This window comes from Astatotilapia calliptera, chromosome 22, assembly GCF_900246225.1.
Source record: "Astatotilapia calliptera chromosome 22, fAstCal1.2, whole genome shotgun sequence".
Taxonomy (NCBI): Eukaryota; Metazoa; Chordata; class Actinopteri; order Cichliformes; family Cichlidae; genus Astatotilapia; species Astatotilapia calliptera.
In genome coordinates, this window is record NC_039322.1 from 7,993,760 (window position 1) to 8,016,757 (window position 22,998).

Here is a 22,998-nt window from a genome sequence, read left to right on the forward strand (position 1 = left end):
TTATTGGAGACTTATTTATGACAACTTTTTGACGTAAAAGTGTGTATCGTTCTTACTCTCAACAAGCAGCGGGTGCTGCGGTGGGCACCTCGCCCGCAGTGTTGCCAACTCCTCAGTAAGGAAAATCGCTATTGGTTGTCCTACAAGTCGCTAGAAGTCACTAAATGACGTCATCGCCTAATTTGCATAATTGGTCATGCTAATAACATCGTGGAAGAGACATAAAATGAGTAAAAAACGTCCTAAATGCATTTAGAGTTTATTTAGAACTACAAATTAAATTTCTTTTAGCAATTATTGTTTTTTTTTAATGTCACAATTCCAACCCTGCTCCTTTACCCGGGCTTGGACCGGCAAAAGTGACCCAAAATAGGCACTCTGGTGGAGTAAACTGTAAACGCACCAAACTTAAGTCAGGAGAACAACTGAGATAGATAATCTATCAACAATACGAGGTTAGTCATTAATATACTGCTGCATGGGCTGGACCTTAGTTACATTGTTAGGTTTTTAAAACTGAGCTTTAAAAAGAACAGTGGTAATAAAAACTGAGAGAGGCCAACAGTGATCACTGCCTTTTTTAAGAGTTTTTTTGTTGCCTTTTATAGCATATAACGACTCAAATGTGCTGCAGTAGACCAAAAACTGAAGAAAGCATTGATCAACATATAGACATCAACTGTAGAAAGAATTGTGCCGCTGAAGTGAAACAGAGCAAATTTACAGAGGTTTTATTAGAGACATAGCTAAGTATTTTACAATTTGGCACCATCTGTAAAAGTCAAAATTTCTTAGGTATTGAATAGAAGAAATTAACTTTCTTGTCAGAGGTCATTTTTGCAAAAAAAATGGTGCATAATGCGTCTTTGCAAGAAAATAAGGCAGAAAATAGCGGTATATGATGGGAAGATGCTCTTGAAGCCCACATGGGAGATGCAGCTATGCAGGAAAAGTGGCTGGATTGCAGTGCTGGTTCATTGAATGTTGGTTGGAACATGACAGATCTTGCAGTTTTGGAATCTGTGAGATCTGTGTTTCCAGCAGAGACATTGTTTGTTTGTGTCGATGCCATCAGGAGAACATGGGGATCCGCAAATTGTGTCTCTTTAATTCCTTGTTGTTTTAGTTGTTTTTAGTGATCATGGAAATTGTTTTGTGCACTTTTAGCTGAGATTCTGACATTTCTTTGGATACTGTACATGTCTATATTTGAATAACAGACCTGGCGGTACAGCCCGTGTTCCCTATTTGCACCAGGGGTAATGGGGTTCAACGGGTTAATCTCCGGCTCTCTTCTATAATGTGTCTATTGGCCTGTCTTCCTCCCCATTTTTTCCCTTTCCATTGTCCACAAGTGCTTCCTCAAAGGAGATAATCAGATTTTTGTGATTTTCTCTATATTATCGTACGGTCTTTACCTTATAATCTAAAATGCTCCGAGGCGACTGTTGTGATTTGGCGCTATAAAAGTAAATTGAGTTAAATTGAATGTTGGGTTGGTGTAGAGCAGCGATAGTGTTCATGGTCAGTCTAAGAGGTTTACACTGTCTAGGAGTGGGAAATCAGTTACGGTAGTTCATGTTACATCTGCTTATATAAGTGGAAGACAATGGATGGATGGAATCTACAAAGAGTAGCAGCACAGCTCTGCTGCTCACAGACTGCAGGCAAAGAAATCTGGAAATTATTGGGACCTACTTCTATGTTCTACAATTATTTTCTTTTCTGCACTGCTATAACATCCCACCTACTGAATCCCACTTTAACCCCTAAGGTGTGGAGACAAAATCACCAATTAACAATGTAGATAGCAGCAAATAGTTAAATTTTTTTAAATTCTCATTATTTTTCTATCTGTGTTCTACACAATAGATATTCAAATTGAGTGTAAAATTCTAGCTAAAATAGGTTTTAATAGTTTTGTGCAAAAATAGCTTTTCCAGGGTTTCTGGTTGATGAGGGGAGAGCGGAGCCTTGCAGAAACAGGACTTTGCAGGACTCACCAAGTTTGCAGAGCCAGGAAACCAGGATCCACAGGGCCACCAGGTACGGGGTGGTGACATGATGCCACTTCCAGGACACAATAGGCAGTGTAGTGATGGGCTCCACTGCATGGCCACCTTCTCCAGTTGTTCCATGGTTTGAGCTCAGTGCATTGTCTATTTCTGGATTAAGGGCTTTTACTTGACCACTGCTTGATAAGGTTTGATCTGGATCTTCATCCGCAAGGCTCAAGCCTCTACACACCATCAGCAGCACGCAGAGAAAAAGTGTAAATCCCCAAGAAGCTGCCATTTTTGGATAAAATCCTTTATAAACCATCAGCAAACTATTGTGTAGATTGTTGACATAAATGTTCCACATACATCCACCTCTTCTTCTGACCAGAGCATAGTATCCACTCTCTGCTCTCCTGTATATCAAGGATACAGCTTTTCACAGCTCGTGAAACACAGCCCATTATGATGCTGGTCTGGCTCAACCCACTTTTGTACCCAGACCAGCAAGTTTGGTCACTTTACTCAGGGGTATAATTTAAGCCTGTGAATGGCTTTATTAGCAGCTTCTCACCAATATTAAACTTCTCAGATGGAGTTGATTAAAAAGATTTTTTTACATCCTTTTAACCTCTTAAGCCCCAAGCCTAACTGATCTCCTGCCTTTAGCCCCCGTATCAGGGGGCATTGGGGCTTAAGAGGTTAAAGTTCTTTTTCATGCGATTTTCGATAATACACTTAATCAGTTCATCTCTCCATTTTCTTCCATTTATCCAATTCAGGGTTGTGAAGGGTGCTGGGGAGGGTACACCCTAAGAAAGTCGCCAGAGCTAACACAGAAAGACAGAGAAACAGTCACACCTATTCTATTTATTAGAAAATTAAAACAATACAAGAAATTAAAATGGGCACATCAAACTCATTTACACCTGCAGATTTTGATTCTCAGACAAGAGTAGCTTTGCATTATTCATGGTTCATAATAATCCTCATTTATACCCTCATTTATCTTCTACTGGCCCTTAATGAATACCTCTTAGTTCATCATCTGCCTTTAAACCAACTTTTTCCTAATTGTTTGACCCACTGAAACGGAAGGTGGGTGGAGCATCTGAGATGACCATATTTGGGATGTCCTCTCTTCCTTCCGTTGCAAGAGTCAAAAGTCAAAAAAACAGAGAGCTTTCAGAGCAGGCTGGAGCCTCACTAAATAATACTAAGAATCTGCATTATATATCAGAGGTGTGGACTCGAGTCACATGACTTGGACTCGAGTCAGACTCGAGTCATTAATTTTATGACTTTAGACTTGACTTGAAAAAATGTTCTAAGACTTGTGACTTGACTTGGACTTTTACACCAATGACTTGGGACTTGAATTGGACTTGAACCGGTTTACTTGAAAAGACTTGATATTTTACCCCAAATACAAAATTTAACATGCATATTATATAGAGATTGAAAATGTGACGTCATTCACGGGTAGAACCGCAAAGGATTCTGGGAACTCGTGGCAAGCGGTACTAGCGCACGCAGGCTTTCAATTAAAATCAGTTATACAGCGATAAAAAGAAACACAAGAAGCCGTTGTATTATTAACTGCAATAGCCGGTCGCATGACAGCCATGGGAAGCCGACGGGTAAAGAGATCGGTTGTTATCGGATTACGTCGTTGAAGAGAAATTGTTCGAGCCATGTTTCCGAAGTAACAAAGAGGCGACGGGTGGCCTGGATTGCAGCCATTCAAAGACCAATTATAACGTCCCAGAACCCTCCAGCTCACAGGTTAGTCTGCTCCAAGCATTTACACAAAGGTCAGTCTGCTGTAGTAGTTAATACGTCATTTTTCTTAACATAACTGGTGATATAGGTTACAAGCAAGTCTGGCGCTGAACAGAAATTGTTGCGCTATGCTCCTTTATTTATTGTGCATAAATAGTGAATTGTCCTGACACAATATTGCGTTTCGCCTCTGTTATTATGGTACATTGACAAAAACATATACTTTTATTCACAGGATAAAACAGGTTTTTTGTATCACTAATTGCCCAGTACGATTACAGCATACAGTATTATTGTCACTGCTACATTTCTGTGATGCTACCAGAAATTATTTCCACTACTAATTAATTACCGTTGAGCTCAAAGGTCCTATTAATAAACGGTTAACGAATGTGTATTTATGACGACGATTTGTGAGACTGGTAAACTTATGATACGTACGATGGTCTTTCGTTCTACACGGTGCATTTCAAGGTCCTGCACCCATCCGTCGGTAAACTGTACCTGGGCTTGTTGCAGTGACCTGAAGTTACTAAACTTCATGAGTGTATGCACTCACTCCAAGAACCGTATGATTATAAATATGCATATAAATATGCTACGATGAGATAGCTGACTTCATCTAACTAGCAAATGTTGTCCAGGCTACGTTGGTGATACAGTTTTTTTAATGTGTATGATATTTTTGTCATGCGATTTTAAAGCCGGTCCTACAACCGCATCCAAGAATAACATGCAGCGTATCTCAGAACTGTCGGTGAAAATTATTCTTGGAGCTAGGTTTAATTGAGCTGCATTTTAAAGAGGTGCAATTTCACAATTTGTGTATATTTTCTAAGTTAACTATTTTGTCATGTGTTGAGAAAAACACAGATTTTAAAATTACATGGTCTAATATTTACATTTAGCATAACTGCAACATTATTTTTTCGTTTTGTTTTTTTTAAAGACTCGAAAGGACTTGAAATTCAAAGTTTCAGACTTGTGACTTGACTCGGACTTTTACACCAGTGACTTGAGACCCGACTCTGACTTGCCTGACATTACTTGAGACTTGACTTGAGACTTGAGGATAAAGACTTGAGACTTACTTGAGACTTGCAAAACAATGACTTGGTCCCACCTCTGTTATATATGCTGCAAATGTTTAAATGCATCCCACTAAAATGTGTTTGCATCATTGACCTATGTAGCATTTTATTTGTTAGTAATATTTCATCTTTCACACAAAATAGTGCCCCAAGTGGTGAAAGTTGTTGTGGTATTCTGCAATACGAATGTATGGATTATAGATTCAGAAAGTATTTTAAATCACTGTTTTTATAATTGAGATCTACACGTCATTTGAAATGTTTTTACATAATATTAAGATGTTTTGAAAAAAAAACCCTTAAATAATAATTTTCAATAGCATGTTTACTACAAACCACAGACTATATGACAATGTTCAACATATATCTAATGTTGAACATAAAGGATTTGTTTCAGTGCAGTTTTTCTTTTGCCAAGTGAAGGGTGAACCTAAAAACAGCAGGGGTTGTTTAAAGAGGTTATGTAAATGTTTTGTGTAGAAACACAGGAGCTAACCATAGTCATGGAAAAATAAACATTTTCTTGTCAGTATGAGAGTAGATGGTTAATTAGTCTGAGGTTTGTTTTGTGTCTTTGTTCCAGGTTCAAGTGAGACAGAACAGGGTGTCTGCATTGGGATACAGTTACATTTGGCCACTGGGAGGAGGAGGGGGAGGAGGAGATGTTGGTGGAGGGGGCAACTGATCATTGTTCATCTGCTTTGTGTCAGTAGAGCGAGTGCTGGCACGAAGAAGCCCCAGGCGGCGCATTTCCATAGGTGAATTGGGAAGATTCGCCTGGGCTCGCAATGACGGAGCCACCATGCTGCTGTCGGGTTCACTCTCTGCCAGCCAAGGAGGGATCTCCTGCAACAAATCCGTGGGGTACAGATCTGGCACGAAGGCTGGGTTCTCAATCCCACCTTAATGAAAGAAAAAACTGAATCAGTACCTCAGGGTTCAATATTAGGGCCACTGTTGTTCTCTGCATTACATTTTCATACAAGTGAAACCATTATTGGCTGCTCATCCCTTGCGCTTGTGGTCTATCCACTTTAATTCAGCTTAAACGTTTAAACTCAAATACACTCGCTGTTCTGGAGTTGTTGTTTTTTTTTATTTGACATTTATACATAAACTCAACTGTGAAAGTGTTTTATAGGTGTTTGCTTGCAGAGTCAGAACAGTATTAGGAAATTCGAAATAAATTCTATGATAATGAGCTGCTTTCATATTTGCACTGTAGCCCTAAACTGTTCCCAACAGGTAAGAATGGAAATATTCAACACAGACGGATCGAACATTTGCTGATTTTAAACCTGTCAGCCCACTAGTACAAAGTCCTTGTGTTGTATGACAGTCTGGTGCCTTTACCCTGCAGCTCACCCTTACATAACCCTTACATACTTTTTGTTGTGTGGTGTGGTTTGTGGCTCATCTGCAGCTCTGTAGAGACCTTTCTACCACACTTTTATATTTCACCTTTTTTGGGGGTTTTTATTGCACACAAACTGTCTATTTAGTTCCCTCTGTTGTATGTTTCCCTAATCTCTGTGTTTATAATAACAGCATCTGCTACTCTCTTAATCATTCTCAAAAATATATGTTTGGTTTCATACAGGATGTAGAAAGTGCATTGATCTCACCTCCTGGTCTGTACGTGGCTCTCATGGAGAAAGAAGGGTATGACGAGTCATAGCCAGAGGCGCTATCTCCTTCTGAGAACTCAAAGTCTAAAAATGAAAATGAGAAAATTAGTTTGCTAAGACTTTAAATCTGAAAAAAACAAAAACACAAAAAACCCCACAAGCAGACAAACCTTCATCACCAGAATGGCAGAGTTTAGTCTTGCTCACTGACTTTCCATTTGGGGTCTGTAGAACGAAGGAGATTTATTTAATCACATATGATGTTTAAAAAAAACTGAAGGTAAAGTAAAAGAGACAAGATCAACGCCCTCAGCCATGTCCAACCCATAGCGATGTTTCCTAGTTTGTCTAGCAGAGGGCACTCTGCAATCACTTATCAACAACAATCAATTATTATTTATTCTTGTTTGCCACATTTCTGCATATCTCAAGTCCTAGTTCCTTGTTTGAGTTTCTGATTATTTTGAAAAGTGTCTGACTTGGGTTTATTTTGTATCGTTTATTATTGCTGATTATTGTTTTCTTAGTCTTTCCTTTGTGCCCCATTGTGTTTAGCTCCTATCTTTCCTTTGGCATCTTGTTGTCACCTGTGCTTTGTATTGAATCTAATTCCCTTGTCTCGGTCTCCTTGATTTGTATTAATGTCTCAGTGTCCCATTGTCCTTTGGCAATTCGCGCACAAATCTGTGCACTTCCAAGTATTGTTTAATGCTTCCTTTTGTTTTCACTCCATGTCTAAATATCCCTTATGGCCATTGTTGTGTTGGCTGTCTTTATTCTCTTATTGTATTACTTTTTCTCTTTTATATTTTTATTGCTGCACATTTTAATTGTTTTAGTTGCATTTTAGTTTTTAAAGACTTTGTGCAGCATGAGCTCTGGGAAATGCGTTATATAAATAAACTTGACCTAGATAAATGACGCACATGAACAAGAGGAGCCTATAGAGAATTTATAGAGCTGATCTTGGAAAGATCCAAGTTTGTTTGGCATAACAGTACATTCAGATCATGGTTCTGACTGATAAAACTTCCAGGCAGGATTTAAAAATTAATAAAATTAAATGTTTCTTGACATCAAAGACAAAAGAAGAAATATAACACAACGTGCCTTTAAAAAATCATAAAAACAAAGAAACTGAGGCAACATGAAAAAACTGTTCCATGGTCAGATGAATTAAAATGTGAAATTCTTTTTGCAAGACATGGACACCACATTCTCAAGACTAACGGGGAGAGGGACTCTCTGGATTGTTACCAGCACTCAGTTCAAAAGGCTGCATCTTGGATGGTATGGAGATGCATATGGAAGTGGTTGCTTGCATATTTGGAAAGGCACCAGCAGTGCTAAAAGGTATGTATAAAGGTCAACATACAGTATGCTCCCATCCAGATTACATGTTTTTCAGGGAAGGCTTTGCTAATTTGCAGATTGCTATCACAGCAGCATGACTTCATAGAAGAGTCTGGGTGCTGAACCAGCCTGCCTGCAGTCCAGAACTTTTACCAACTAAAAACATTTGGAGCATCATGAAACAGAAAACCATAAAAAGATGACGTAGGTCTATTGAGCCACGCAATATTTAAAAAGAAAAGGACAACATTTCTCTCTCAAAAGTCCAGCAGCTGGTTTTCAGTTTCCAGACCACTGTCTTGTACCAAGGTATTTCAGTACTACACTGAAGTCAAATGGAAAAAAAAAACTAAAAATGAAGCTTTGGGGAAGGACCGTATTTCCTCTTCACTGGACTTCAGAAGAGACATAATCAACTCTGCAAACAGTGGTAGGGTGTGCTTATTCCCTCTTTTTGTCTTTACCTTCTCCTGCTGTTCTTTCTTTGAGTACTTGACAATTGTCTTTGGAGGTGAAACACCCATCTTTGCAGACTTGAATGACTCCAACCGGTTCCTCATGGTTCTCTGGAAGATCTCCTGGACTTCTTTCTCATCTCTGTTGATTTTGAAATCACTGCGACTGAACCCGTGGCGATACTATAAACAACAGAATGAGAAGTCAGTTTGTTACTGCTTTATAAAACAGAAACCAACAATAGTTCAGGAAGGACACAAAGTCAAGCTCAGCCACAGTTCAAGCAAATAAGCTGAGGATTTGCATATATACATAAAATATACATTTGTCTATAGCCAGCCATAAATAACAGTTTGTTGTTTTTAGTTCACATACACCTCAGTAATTTAATGGTTAAATGGACATGTATTACTAGGATGCTTTAGTAAGTCCCTCATGCAATGACTGAATTTGCTCATTACCTGTTTTCTGCTCTTGTAGAGATGCTGATCAAGAAGGTGGTGAACATCAACTGCCTCAGCTCCCCTCATAGCCTTCATGGTCTGCTCGTGCATTTCCAGGCTCACTGATGGAATATGGTCTCTACTGCAGAGGAAGCCAATCATGTCACTGACTTAAAGCAATACAACAATATCAAAAGAGTCTGGTTTCATTTTTAAAATATGGTGGTGAACGGAAGCTGTTTGAAGGCACTGAATAGTTGCAGTAAGTTGTGTCTATTAAGTAGGTATAAAAAGTATTGAATGCATCAAATCAGTACACAAATTTTCTAATTAAATATATTTCTAAAGGTGCTATTAATATCAAATTCTCACAACATATCTGGAACAACCCATCCAATCCACACATACAAAGACATCAAACTATGCATGTCCAGAAATTAACTTATGTATAAAATGAAAAATGACACAAAGAAAAAGCATTGAACACATGAAGAAAGGGAGATGCAAAAAGCCATGAAAAGTCATGACACCAGCAATTAGAACGCAATCCAGCCACTCAGTGCAAATTAACTTCAGCTTGTTCAGTCCCAATTGATGGGTTATAAACTGGTGTCTCATTATCAAGGTGCCACACGGCAAGCATCTCATGATCAGTGAAACCAGTGAGCTCTCGCAACACCGTCAGAGCATAATTGTTGCAAAACACACTGATGGCATTGATTAGAGAAGATATTTTGAAATTAGTGAAGGTTGCAGTGAGCACTGCTGGGGCCACAATCCAGAAGTGGAAGGAACATCATTTCAGCACAAACTACCCATGACCAGATGCGCCTGGCAATGCATGTGACTAGTTTCTTGAAACCACGAAGACTTTTGTACAAAGCATTAAAAAAAATCCAGTAAGCACTTTATCCCTGTGTCATTTCTCATTATTATACATAACTGAATTTATGGACATCAATAGTTTGATTTCTTTGCATGTGTGGATTGGATGGGTTGTTACTGACATCTGGTGAGAGTTTTATTTCAACAACACCTTTAGAAATATATTCACTTAAAATCGGTGACGTGTTTAATACTTATTTTACCCTCTGTATATATTTTCACACTGTCATAAAAATCCAGATTGCTCACCCCATAGTGAACATTGCACCATGATCATTTATCATGTAAGGTGGGATGTCAGGCATGACCTCTGTGTATTCACTTTCCAGCTTTTTCTTGAAATCAAGAATGGCGCTGTCATTACGGACAAACTCCAGAGAGCCTCTACGCTCGCCCTGCAACAGAAGACACCAGCAGTAATCTTCTCAGTTTCATTTAATTTGTACTTGAGCAAAACATACTTGAATTTGCACAAATGATTCTCACTTCAGTCACATATTCCATGGCATCCTTGAGGTTCAGCTGATGGAAGACATCAAACACGTCATCTTGTTTCTTCCTTGCAGATGGCTTCATCAAAAATGGCGTCATCCACTTCTCCTCAAAATGCCTCCACCTTTACAAAAAGAAATATCACTGTTGCTTACTTTAAAATTAAAAGGCATTTTGGAATTATGTATTAAGTCTTGTACATACTTGCCCCTGAAGTAGTTATCTCCTATTTGTCCTGATATGTCTTCGATGGCAACCAGAGTGTGATTAAACATCTAAAGAAAGGAGAAGGACTTTGTAGAAACTGGGCGGGAAACGTTTTTGTCGGTGAAACATGACGTGTTTTATTAGATTTACCTTGTTTGTAATTTTCTCTAGGAGTGAGACCTCAGTTACTGCAGCTCTCTTTACTTTAAGCCACATGACCAGAGGTTTCATCGTTATTCCCTGTAACAATGTCAAGCACAAATGTGCCAACAAAATTAAGCTCTAACACAGACTGTGTAATTAACAAGCAAACTAATGTACACATATTTTAGCGAATTATCAACTCCAAAAATTCACTACCTGCAAGATGACAGTGAAGTACACCACAATGAGAGTAGTGCAGATCATCAGGTTTTTCTCCTTTATCTTTTTCTCATCCAGCAACACAGCCAGACCATACGCAACAGCCCCTCGTAGGCCACCGTAGCTCATGATCACCATATCTATTAATTCAACTGGGACCAGCCTGTACCTGTTAAGGATCCACTGCAGGAAAAACACACCTGGAATAGACATACAAACACACACAGTTATTTAAAGACTTCACACATCGGTGGTGCTTTTTGCTGGATTGTTGAATTACGCTTTTAGTAAAGCTCAGCACTCAAGTCTAGTGTTTTCTTTGCCTCATACTAATCTCATTGTTGTCCCTCTTGTGTACAGACCTTTCCTGGATTTTCCCTGCCGCACAGTGTTTTTAGAGACAGCCTGAGCAGAGTAAATGAGAAGACATTGTTTGGCTGCCCCTTCCCCTGGATTCCTGGAGCCCCTATTTTCCCTTATCACTACCTGTATGTATCACTCTGGTGTTTTCATTGTAAATAAGCTCACTAAACTTGAATACTGTGAATCCTGCCTCTGAGTCCGGTCGCTCAGTGTTCTTGACACACGTATTCTTGTAAATGTGTGTCATTTGATCTTTGTGCTGCAGCAGCAGAAGATTTCTTTGCATAACACACCAAGTTTTTACCCCACAATGTGTGTGATGCTTTGACTCAACAGTGATAGCCAAACAACAAAATCTCACCAATGAATCTATACACAAAGACGAAGAAGACTGTGAGGAGGATGAAGCCCGTGTTCCAAACCCAGATAACCTTATCGATGGCCGAGATACCGAGGAAAACAAAGATGATGGTTTCTGATCCGTTGGCGAAAACCTTCATGGCATATTTGACTGTTTGGACGGAACTCTCATCCATGTTTGCTCTGACGTACTTCTGACATAACACACCGCAGAATGTAGTCCTACAGAAGGAACCGCAAAGTAAACTCTAAATATGTTTACCTCATTTTTACATATATAAAATGGATACAGACATAATAAAACAAATTATATTTCAGTTGTGAAATACTCACGAAAGGATAGCAGACAGAGAAAGCATCTCAGCAGTCAGGTAGGAAAGGTATCCCATGACAAAGATGAAGCCTGGCTCGATGATCTGGATGTTTTTTGTGCATCTGGTCAGAAGTGAAATTAGTATGCCGAATGCTATGCCCACAAGGGAACCACCAAATGCAACCACAAAGAAGGAAACTGTGGAGAGAGAGGAAACATATAAAAATCTATTTTTTAGTGCTATTGTTTACTCCCCTCTAAAACATACTAGCCTTACAGGGCAGTGATAGCATAAAAAGTGTTTAATTTATTTTGTGTCCACACCCGACAAATCAAAATGGTCAACACATTTGTGTGTTGCAGCAGGGACACTCTACACTGTCTATTTTGCCAGACTTGACTGTGAGCAATTACACTGCATGAACAAATACATTTTCTTTTACCAGATAAATGTTATAGCTTACCTATTCCTTTAATAATTTCTGCTGCATTAATTCGGCCTCCTCCCAGCGATACAAATGCATCAAACACATTAAAAAGCACCTAAGAGAAAAAAAAGAAAACTTATTGAGTGATCAGTATATATATAAAAGAAACAAACAAAAACTGTCAGCGTTTGGACAGTCAGACTGGAATGTTTTCAGACTTTTCTTTTCTAGTATGTAGCACTCAACAGGAGATAAACTTCCATCATATTCTCACTGCTGGACCTAACATCAAAACGGGAGGTGAGAGACTCCTGTGCCATGGTTCTGATTGAGACATGGCTGAACCCTGTTCCTGATTATGTAGTTAGTCTGCATGGGGTTAATCACAATGTGGCTACACAGGAGCCAAACATTTTGTGGTAAATTCTGTGGAGGTGGGTTTTGTATTTACACAAGCAACAGATGAAGTACAAACACAGCAGCGGTCTTAAGTCAGTGTTCTCCTGAAACAGAGCTGCTCACTGTTAATGGCAGACTGTGTGACCTGCCCAGAGAATTTACCACTATGAATATTATGGCTGTAAACATCCCCTCCAGTGCAAACACAAAATAGACCCTGAGTGATCTTTAAGACCTTCACCGAGTTTCAAGCCACTTTGCCAGAGGGCGTTTGTATTGTAGTAGGAGAATTCAATCAGGCAAACAGGCCTCGTTCCCAAGCCCACTGCTGTTGACAATGCTGACACATGACTGCAGTGCTGCACTTGCTTCTAATCACATCATTAAGTATGCAGATGACACAGCAGTGGTGAAGATAGTTGGCAGCATCATGTTTCTGGGAGTACAGATAACTGATAGCCTGGGCTGGTCACTTAATACAGCATCAGTAGTTAAACGGGCTCGGAAGCACCTGCATCGCTGTGCCGGATGAGGAGAGCACACCTTCCCCTCCCCATTCGCTCCACTTACTAATGAGGCACCTTGAAAACTTGCTGAGTAGCTCTATCTCCATCTTATTCTGCAGCTCCAGTGTCTCAGAAAAGAAATTGCTGCAGAGCTCATCAGAGCCTGCAACATCATCAAAGATTACCATACTACTTGGTACACCAACTTTCTCTGCTCCACATCCCTGCCAACCTGAGGAGGGGCATCAAACAGGCCAAGGAGGCTTTCAGGTGAATGATAGAGGGCTTCCTCACTTCCTCAGGTGTGGAGGGGCATCCAAACGCTCACCAACTACAAAGGCCAGAGCCCCCCAATCCACAACAGCAGCATCCAACTTGCAGAGGATCTCACACCTTTGCCCAATATGATCACTACTACAGCTCATTCAGCACCATAAGTCCAGACATCCTAATCACCAAAGGTCCAGTTTCTTCAGGACATAGGTAGAGACTTCGAGAGGCATAGACGGGTCCTCTCCCCTCTTATAGGAGGAGAACAGATGGAATCTGTCTCAATCTTTAATTTGTTGGGCACCCACATCTCCAATGGTCTTATGTTAATGTTGGATCCATAACACCAACACCCTCGTAAAGAAGGCTCGGCAGGTCCCATTTTAGGTCCCATTTTAGAAACTGCAATGTTTTAAAGTTTACCTGCACACAAAATATGTAACATAATAATAATAATAATAATAATAATAATAATAATAATAATAATAATAAAACAATTAAACCCTTTAAATGTATTAAATGTAATGTGATTTTTTTAAAGAAAAAATTTCTTAAATGCAAGAGTATAAAAATGATGTCAAGTACAGTCAAAGGTCAAAGTCAAATGAATTGCAATGTATACGCAATTTTTATTCTGTCTTGTTATGTCAAGCTTTCTGACATTATTAGGAGGCAGGTTTTTGGATGTTAGACATTAATATTAATACTGAGTCAGTATCCAGCCTAACAAAGTTAACCAGGTGCTCTGTTAAAGGACTCTGGCTTGCTTTTTCACAGTAAAGGTTTTAATAGTCATTAAAGGAACAGGCGCTGCTGTTTTAGATTCTAGAAACCTGAGCTCCCCGTCTCGGTAAGGTCTCGGCCTCATTGCTCTTTGCGGTGTGTAAGCAGACTCCACGTTTTGGTTTGGTGAAAAGCTTGCGTTTACAGAGTTTATCATACTAACCACTGTCACACCGTCGTTGAGCAGCGACTCTCCAAACACTATGATGAAGAGGACTTCGTTAACGTGGACCTGATCAAACACAGCTAAGACAGCCACGGGGTCCACAGCAGCCATCAGACTTCCGAAAAGAAGATACTGCAGCAGACCGATGTCCAGGTCACCTGTACAGATACAGAGGGCCGGAAATACAATAAACCTAGCTCATATTTTCTGTAGCTGAGAATTACAAAGTAAGCATTCTAATTCATTAATAGAATAAATCGTGTCAAATCTCTCTCCAGTCTCGTCCAGTGCAGTGGACAAGGCCTAAGCATAAAATAAACTTATTAAGTCTGCATTTGGAGAAAGTTTGGGAATTAAACCAAATTAGCAGCTACTGATGCTGTTGTTTAATGTATTCAAACAAAGAATAAAAGTAAAGTATTAAAGGATTTCTGTAATACTAAAGAAAGCTCTTTTCAGGCAGCTTGCTTAAGTCATGTGACTGTACAACTTTCATTTGTTCCTCATGTCTTTGTTCCAGAACAATCACAGCCTTCAGGGGTAAAATATAAAGCCAGGTTTGAAGTGCTTATGTTTGTGTCATTTGTGTCACAACAATGTGTGTGTTATGATGGTCTGTCTCGCTTCCATTGTTAATTGCCTTTTTTCCCACTATTTGTCTGCTACACGTTGAGAAACATGAATTTGTATTTTAGTTTTTTGTTATATAAATAAAGTTTTTTTTTTCTCTGTTTTGTGCAGCCAGCAAGATTTACTGTGCATGTTTTATGCACAGTTCAATTATTACGATGCAGAGTTTGTGCAAAACGTTTTGTGAGTTAAATGTGAATATTTAAAAAGAAAATAGCTCTAATTAGCCTCCAGTTTATGCACACAGCTTAATAACCAAGCTTTCTATCAGTAGCTGATAATGTAGAAATCCACCCTTTTTTCCAAATTTGGCCCCTTCTGGATTATAATAACCAACATGCTGCCGACCAAATCCTTATCAGTCAAGCCTCAAAATGTGGATTGTTAGTTCCAACGAAGTAACTAACTGATATTTTTAAATGTCTCCTTCTTTTACTTAGATTTTTAATAATCCTTTAGTATGCTAAGCAACACTACAAATATCACAAATCGTAGCTATCAGTCTAAACATCTCAGAATGGATCGCTTCCTCTGTGTGAGTCGCAGCAGCAGGTGTGCTGAAATGGAATAAATCAAAGATCCTCTCTTACCCATGGCTCCTCCCATGTGACACCCCCATAGCGACAGCCCCAAACTGGCAGCATTCCAGCAGGTCCCAATGACGGCATGGATCAAAATAGCACCCAGGTTTGTGAAGAAGAGCTTGTTTGGCATGTGGTAGCCTGAATCCAGAATGATTTGAGGCAACAGGAAATAGAAGAAGACTGTTGGGCTCAGTGAGAAGGTCTGCACCTTGTCTGCACCCCAAATCATGCCACCCAAAATGAAACCAGAGCAGATGAGGAGGGCACTCTCAGGTATGTAGTTGGTGACATTATGGTTGGCCTCAATGACTGAGAGGAGAAAAAAGATCAAGACAAAGACAAGAACCATCAATCAATTGTAACAACCTTTGATTTTAAGCCGCTCTTCTTCCTGTCAGGTAGGAGCTGGCAAATGTTCAAAGCTCAGTTCACTTCAGTTCACTTAAATATAAAACTCTAGTTGACCATTTGCAACTTCTGCAAATGATCAACTTTTGCTCATCTAAAAAAAAGCATCTGGGGATATGAGCAACACGTGAGGTGGTTGGATCGTGTGTGAAACCTGTCTGCATAACCAAAGATAACCACATGTCTAATGAGCTCATAAAGTGTCACTAAAATTTATTTAACAATAAAAACTACTGAACCACAGTGTACACCTGTTCTTACCCCACAGGGTTGCACTTATGTTGTGCACATCTGTATTTAAAATTAGTTGAAGATTAAATTCCAAAAACTATAGTCCCCAATACAGCTTACATTTGTGCAAGCACAGAATCAAAATGAATATTTTTGATAATATCAACTTCAGTGAGGATGAAAAATGAGAATTTTTGCTTTCAGGTTTTTGAGTTAATGTACAAATTTGTGTGTCATTCCACACATATAGAAAGCAGCTAAAACAATCATAAAGCTTCCAATTTTATATATATGTAAGACTCATATCACAGTAAAAGTGAATATATTCTCCCATTACTAAAACATATTCACTCAAGGACCTCCAACAAGTTAAAGATTCTCTCCACACCATGCAAAGGTTAATCACTTTTTTAAATTTAACTCAAAGGAACCTCTTGTAAAAAAAAAAAAAAATACTGGAAATCTATAAACAAACAAAAAATAATGAGGTAACCAAAACACTTACACTTTTAAACTCTCACTTTTGATCACTAACTTGACTCCTTATAAAACCACATCTGTGCAGTCTCTCGTGAAGTAGATCAGCTGAGATTTTGAGGAGTTAGCTTTACGTTTAAAAAGGTTTAACTCAAGAAAAGGATGACCAAACAGACCAGCAACAAGAGCCAGACATGCAATTATCTAGTGACCAGCTCTAAATTAAAAACCAGTAGACTATAGGCCGACTGACCATACGCAAGATTGCAGTGTGTGACTGTCTGGTTTAGTTGTTGCTTTGACAATTTATTGCTTTGTTTGTATTTTCTGGGCACGTCCACGGGGATTTGTGACACAGTCAGTGATGGAACAGAGGTCATTGGATACCTGTTAAATTTGTGGGTTTAGGAGCATTTTCACCAGTTTTCCTTTAAATGAAGAAATACATTCAAACATATACTGTAAATGAGATGGAGCCAAAATCCATCTGTGTATACCGTATAATGTGTGGAAAAGTTGCAACAGGTGTGTGGTGTCACGGTCACTGAGTTTTGTTGTGTAGACTTCTTATCGAGTCTGTAATTAATAACCTAATTTGGTTTTATCTTATTTTTTCCTCTATTCTAGGTTTGTTTATTTTCTCTTGATTTCTGTCTCTTCCATAGTAGTCCAGGGGTTTTGAATTCCATTGAGTTTTTTTAACTCCATTTCCGATCAGGTTTCCTGTCACCCTCTGTATTACGATTCTTAGTCCCCAGTTCTTATTACTTTGGAATTTACATTGTTATTTATATTTACTTTATTGTGTTTTGGTTCAGTTTAGCCGTGCCTTTTTGTATCTTCTTGTCAAATTCCTGCCTCTGTGTAACGTATTTTCCTGTTGAGTCATTTGAGGTTTCATTTTGTTACAGTAGTTTCTGGTCTCCTGTGTGCTGTGTTTAGTTTTACCTCCTTGATTAGTTTCTGTCATTCCTGACCTTCCTGCATATATAACCATGTCCTTGTCTTTGTTATTTGTTATTGTGTGTATTTACCCTGCCTTGTGTGTTTCTCCTTTATTGCTCCATGTCAGAGTTTTCATTTGACTGTCAGGCAACTTTGTATTTTAATTGTTATGCCCTGAACTAGCAGGACATAACCCCTTTGGACTTTGTCACTTTCTGCCTTTCAGCTATAGCAAAACTGCTTCCTGCTCAAACCTGGACAGTTTCATTCTGACTACTGGAAACATAAATAACAATGCTGTTGGTATTGGGAGAATTCAGATTCAGACTATAATTAGGGTCTGTGGACAGATACAAGGTTTTAATGTACTAACTCAAGGGTCTTGAATGTGAGAGCTTCATGCATCCCATGGATTGTGAAAAAAATGTATGTATAAATATGGAATTAAACCTTTTTTTTTTTCATTTAATTGCATTTGTCATAGTTCTAAGTGATTTTTTTGGTTTGTTTTTTTCTTTTTACATTTTACAAATTTAAATGTGTCCCCAGTGACCCCAGTAACCTATATTTCACAACAGCAAAACAAAACTGGAAATTCTGTTTTAGATATGAGTTCTTTGGGGGAGTCTGAGGTCACCATTTCTACGGCAGAGAATCAAGGGTCCTTCTGTGGGAGACTAGCTGCAGTGGCATTGACGAGCTGGCCAAAGGTTTTCGTTAACCCACCCTGATCAGCAGAGCTTCAGGCAGAGGAGGCTGCTGCAGTGATGAGGCTTTGTCCAGCTGTCCACATATCCATCAGTATTCAGTAGTGTGGACTTGGACGGCCGATGTTGGAACGGCGATGATGAGATCAACATTTCCTCCTAGATGAAGTAGTTGGTTGGGCTAGAGAAAGCTCCTCGCCCTCAGCCAACATATTCATCAGGCTGGAAGCTGTGCCAGCTGTCAGAGAGCCAGAAGGGCTGGATGGATATGTGGACAGCTGGACAAACTATTTTTAAGATCATCTCGTCCATGTCTGCTTCTAATCACCAGTACTGCAACCTCTCCTCGACCATCCACGCTGCTCTGCCTTAGTCTGCAGCTTCACATCCTCAGCTCTGTACCTCACGATCAAAAAAACAGTCTGATTTGGCTGCTATGCTCTGAATTTCACTTTTTATTTGATTGAAATAATTCTCTACACTCTGGACGCACTGCACAGACAGTGTTGTGCTGAAAAGGGATTTCTTGTATTTGCCAAAAAGTGATTTTCCATATTTAAATTACTTTTAATGGCTTGTTGGCCTATGATATGTGAAACATATGTCAAATGTATCCCTCATGTCCATCCATCCATCCATCCATTCGCTTCTTCTTATCCTTTTCAGGATTGTGGGGGGCGCTGGAGGCTATGCCAGCTGTCAAAGGGTGAGAGGCAGGGTACACCACACTCACTTCCACATTCACACCTATGGGCAATTTAGATTGATCAATGAACCTACCCCCACTAACTATCCCTCATCCTCGAGCTACAAACAACATTCTTGTCACAAGGTAGAAGCCACAATTTTTTGGCAAAGTGATTTTTAAATATCCTTCTTTTATCCAGTTAAATTGACAATGACATTACTTTTTTTTAAAGAGAGAGAGACCTGGCCAAGAGGGCAGCAGAAATTGCAAGAAGTATAACAATAGTTCTGTAAAGATATTTCAACTGGCTATAAAGGACTGGATTAGTTATATTGTAGGTAAAATAACCCAGTGGGTAAAATACTTGCAAAATAAGTCCTTTCTTTAGTTTATAAGTAACCCCTTTGTAAATCCTATTCGCTAAAGTCTATTTTCTCTATTTATTTAGTCTATTTATAAGTAAAGGTATTACAAAAAAAAAAAATTACACACGTTGGAAATCACTTTTTGGAAGACAAAAAAAGAGTGGTGTATACCAAAAAGTGCCTACCCATTTATAAACTGCTATAAATAACTTGTTGGCCTATAATATGTCAAAACAAATGTCCCCGTATCCTGGGACACGAAAACTTATGATGTCATGTCATCTGGAGCCCCAAACAACATTCCAGTCACAAGGAAAAAGTTATAATCAGTTTTTTTTTTAAAGTGAGTTTAACATCACCTTTATTTATCCAGTTAAAAAGTCTCATTGACGTTGAACATTTCTTTTTAAAGGGTAATCTGGCCAAGAGGCTTACAGGAACTGCAAAAAATATAACAATAGTACTATAAAGATATTTTAAGTGGCAAATATAATTGGATTGGTTGTAATGTAGGTGCAATAACACGGGGTCATAAAGATGAAAAAAGGGCATGTTATATATAACCCCTTTGTAAAGCCTGTTCATCAAACTCTATGTAAACAATATAGATAAGGACATTACACACGAAAACTCTGCAAGTCACTTTTTTTTGCAGGCGCTCACTTTTTGGCAGATATTCCGCGAGTTCTGTCTGATCGAGTATCCTGCCAAAAAGGGATCGTCTGCCAAAAAAAAAAAAAGTGATTTCCTATGTTTTTATGTGTTTTTAACGGCCAATATTTTTACTTATATTTGTAAATAGACTCTCCGCAGACTTGGCTCGTGTTAGAGCGGCCATTAAGTAAAAGTCGGCTTAAACAATAAGTGTTGCTAAGCAACGCGGCATGCCGGGTTGCCGATATTTCACATTGATTTCTATGAGGTTCAAATATCGTCCAATCGTCCATATCGTCCGTCACACATCCAAAAATTCACTATATGATGAGTAAGCTCAGGAAAAGCCGTGAAATATAAGATGATGGGGTTTTAATTAAACAGAATTGCATGATTTTTTAAAATTCTAGTTGTGGGGTTAATCTTAGATTGCAAAGTGCCCTGAGAGGACATATGTTTGGCTCTATTTAAATATCACTAAAGTGTATAAGCACACACGTTTTTATACATTTAAGAGCTCTTACCTGAGAAATAATAAAAAATAATAATAATAATTGCACCAGTGACAAAAATACATGTTGTGCATAACCCTAAACTAGAAACAAATTATTACTACTTCAAAAAAAAAAATTTTTTTTAATATCTTGGGTGCAGAGGATTATTTTTAATAGATTTCAGAAAAGGAGAGCACTTCCATGAATTGGACTTACGGAGTTTGCAGAGCCAGCAAACCAAAACCCACAGGGCCACCAGGTACTGTACGCTGATGTGATCCCACTTCCAGGTCACAATAGGCAGTGTAGTGATGGGCGCCCCTCCATGACCACCTTCTCCAGTTGTGTTAGAGCTTGAGGCCGTCCCAGTTTCTGTTTGTGTATTTCGGGTTTTTGCTTCTTCACTAGCCAGGCTCAAGCCTTCACACGCCATCAGCAGCATGCAGAGAAAAAGTGTAAATCGCCAAAGAGTTGCCATTATTGGATAAAATATCTTAAAACTTTAATCAAACTGCTATTTAGACTGTTGATGAAAATGCTCGAGTCAGCCTCAGACTGCAGCTCAAAGTCTCATTTCCTTTTTCTGCGCCTTCTTCTTCTCACTCAGATCTCTGTCACTCTCTTCACATATGTATCCATATCCTCATCTGACCAGAGCATGGTATCCACTTTCTGCTCTCCTCTCTGTCAAGGATACAGCTTTTACAGCAGGTGAAGCTCAGCCCATTATGATGCTGGTCTTTCTCCACCCACTTTTGTACCCAGACCAGCAAGTTTAGTCACGTTACTCAGTGAATTCTATGAATGTCTGTATTAGCAAGTTTTCATAAAATTTCTACTTCTCAGATGGAGTTGATGGAAATATTTTGGAAGAAACTCCTTATACATACTTATGAAGCTCTTTTTTGAAGCAGGTGTATGTGTACTTTGATTTTATTATGTCATAAGTTGAGATGATTCATGTTTTTAAAAAATAAAAATAAAATGAAAATTTTGATCCAATGTAATATATGATATCCATACATTACAGATATAACTAAGCTGTTGCATATACTGATCAGGTTTAATGTCACTTAAACTTGGATTCAAGTGTTTTACTGGACACAAGGACCTGTGCTGATTGGAGAGAAACTATGTTATAAACACATGTATTGTGATATACAAGCATGAGCGAAAATTTAAAAATGTGTACAATGATTTGTGTGTAACTTTTGAGTTACAATAAGCAAATAATCTTTGCTTCAAAAAGCGTCCTGTCTAAAAAGTATTTGTGACAGTGTTTCCTGAAGCCAGAAGCTTTTGGCTCTCAGCTAACATCAGGTTAGATGATGGCAATCTGTGTTTTAACTGAACCAAAAACTTTTTGGTTTAACATTAAAAAGAGCAAAAATATATTAAAAATATCACAACAATGAGCAATTTTTAAAATTCACCCCGCAAAGTTGCTCAAAGGGCAGCAAATCAAACACAACATAAAAATGTCAGCTTTAAAAGAAGTGTCATGAGCTGTATGTAGAGTGTAGGAGTGCTGAGGAACCAAATACAAACAAGTGAACTGAAAATACACCCCTTATTATTCTGATGCAATGTCCAGTACAGAAATCAATAAATCTACTGTAAAACATAGTGGAAACCAGTACAAAGAAGCTAAAACAACGCAGTTCAGAAACACAAGCTTTGATATTCAGAATGTGTTCGAACAGTGTCTTTACTATTACAACTATGCAGACAAGCTGTGAAGGAAGAGAGAAGACCTGTCTTATTGCGCACAATAACAAATACTGGACAGGAAAGCAGGAAGGCACATGCCATAGTGCCATTTAGCATGTGGTCATCCAATCACCCTGTGGGCTAAAGCGGCACCCGGAAGACCTGCCTTAATCATATCTTTTAATGTTTCTTGTAAGCACTTTAAACTGCCTTCTAGAAAATGCAGCATAAAACTTCTGTATTGCCGACAATAGCTGAAGATTTAATTTATATATCTATCTTAAATCTTACATAAGACTTTGGTTGGTCCCTGTTACTTATTCTAAGAAAATATAACAGAGAATAGTGGGGAATATGGATTAAGCTTCACTACTGAACAATTAAACCCTTCTTTTTGAGCAATGTCCTGTGACGGAGTTGAAAACCATTTCTCTACTACATACAAACTCACAATTGAAAATATTCAGCTGTGTGTTGAAGAGCTTATGTACGAAACACATTCACTCTTCCTGTGATGTGTTTCAATAAAGCCTGTGGAAAAAGGAGAAAAGTGATGAAACTTCATGCAAAATAAAATTCAACAGTAGTTGGCACGCAGAGGAAGCAAACACAGATATTCTTTTGATAAGATAGATATTTGTGCAGGTTTGCAGAGACTGATAGTCTGAACCGTGAAGGGAGACTGGGAGGACAGTTAATGGTTTACAGTGGCACAAACCACTGAGCCTCCATAAAAATGTTATTTCCTTTTTGAGCCAGCACAATTTGTAATTATAAAGCAATAGTTTCATAAAGTGTTAATAGGTAATAAAGTTACTGA

The 22,998-nt window shown here is 38.7% G+C and overlaps 1 protein-coding gene across 1 annotated transcript; it reads right to left on the bottom strand.

The window, feature by feature from the left end:
- Positions 1-5,143: 5,143 nt before the first annotated feature.
- Positions 5,144-21,128, bottom strand: LOC113014932 (sodium/hydrogen exchanger 3-like). The gene is made up of 16 exons (XM_026156798.1): positions 20,685-21,128; positions 15,506-15,808; positions 14,283-14,443; positions 12,198-12,276; positions 11,754-11,931; positions 11,422-11,642; positions 10,695-10,897; positions 10,485-10,574; positions 10,332-10,402; positions 10,122-10,251; positions 9,885-10,030; positions 8,769-8,892; positions 8,316-8,489; positions 6,669-6,723; positions 6,496-6,582; positions 5,144-5,772 (listed from the first exon to the last, which is right to left on the bottom strand). Exons 1-16 carry the CDS (start codon positions 20,944-20,946, stop codon positions 5,495-5,497), a joined length of 2,562 nt encoding a protein of 853 aa, XP_026012583.1. The 5' UTR covers positions 20,947-21,128; the 3' UTR covers positions 5,144-5,494.
- Between the last annotated feature and the right edge of the window lie 1,870 nt (positions 21,129-22,998).

Coding starts and splice junctions, on each gene's coding strand:
- LOC113014932 (XM_026156798.1), bottom strand. CDS start 20,946: ATGGCAACTCTTTGGCGATTTACACTTTTTCTCTGCATGCTGCTGATG. Junction 10,031..10,121: donor CCATGGAATATGTGACTGAA/GTGAGAATCATT, acceptor CTTCTGTTGCAG/GGCGAGCGTAGAGGCTCTCT. Junction 6,724..8,315: donor AGAAAGAACAGCAGGAGAAG/GTAAAGACAAAA, acceptor TTCGTTCTACAG/ACCCCAAATGGAAAGTCAGT.